Below are 1,014 nucleotides of genomic sequence, written 5' to 3' on the forward strand. Positions count from 1 at the left end.
CTTGGGGAACGCAGAGCCCTGGTGGGGCCTTCCAAAGTGTCGCCACATTACTGCTCACGGTGTTTGTCCACCGTCACGGATCCCCAGGTCCAGGCCAGCACACGGCAGGCTGGGGACTGCTGCCCGGCTGAGAACCAGTCTGGAGTCAGATCCTGGTTCCGTCGTGGGGCCTCGGCTTGCCCATCTGTTCACAATGGACAGGGCCCGTAGTCACCCCTGCCCCAGCCCAAGGCCCAGGCAGACCCCTACCCAGGACGCAGGAATGGGTGAAGGGCCCCTCACTGGAGTGGAGGCCGTAGGTGCCCAGGTATGGCGACACCACCTTCTGGACCAGCGTCTCCAGGCGCAGGTAGTCCTCGGTCACGCCCCTGGACTCATGTACCCCCTGCAGGAGAGTGGGGTGTGGGGTAAGGGGGGGTCATGCACCTGAGCTTGGTGGCCCCAGGCTCTCAACCGTATGTCCCACCCACCAGAGAGCCTGTCCTCTGCCTCCCGCCTCCCATTCCCATGGGCTCTCTGTCCCCATGGCAGGGCCCAGAGTTGTCTCCCAGCCCCTCTCAGAGCATGTGGCCTGAGTCACTCTGCAGCTCACAGAAGCATCATGATCTGGGAGACCATGGAGTGCCCTGGAAAAAGGCCGTGGCCAGATGAGATGGGCGTCTGCACCTTCCACCCCTCGGAGGGGCCCCGTACTCAAGAGTCCTAGAGGCTTTGGACAGTCTCTCCAGAGACACTGGCTGACCACACCCAGGGAGGGCCAAGATGTTCACCTGGGGCTCCCTGCCCCATGGGGCCAGGTGCAGGCCTCAGACACCTCCTCACAAGCCCCTCTCTTCTTCCCATCCCTGGCTCAGGCCACCTCCCCTCATCTGGAGCTCTGAAGAGCTCACTGCTACCTCCAGGTGTATTTGAGCCACCGCCCGGGAGATGAGGCTGCTCACCCAGCTGTGCGCTGAGCGGCGACAAAAGCTCTGTGACCCCAGCACCCCGCACAGAGGGCTGGGAGAAAGCCGA

At 63.6% G+C, this 1,014-nt stretch overlaps 1 protein-coding gene across 1 annotated transcript in view; it reads right to left on the reverse strand.

The window, feature by feature from the left end:
- Window positions 1–1,014, reverse strand: part of PRR5 (proline rich 5 (renal)) — a 58,922-nt gene that overhangs the window by 2,432 nt on the left and 55,476 nt on the right. The window contains 1 exon segment of the mRNA XM_011934800.1: window positions 78–397. Within this exon segment, the coding sequence (XP_011790190.1) occupies window positions 78–397 (320 nt within the window).

Source organism: Colobus angolensis, unplaced genomic scaffold (assembly GCF_000951035.1).
Source record: "Colobus angolensis palliatus isolate OR3802 unplaced genomic scaffold, Cang.pa_1.0 Scaffold138, whole genome shotgun sequence".
Taxonomy (NCBI): Eukaryota; Metazoa; Chordata; class Mammalia; order Primates; family Cercopithecidae; genus Colobus; species Colobus angolensis.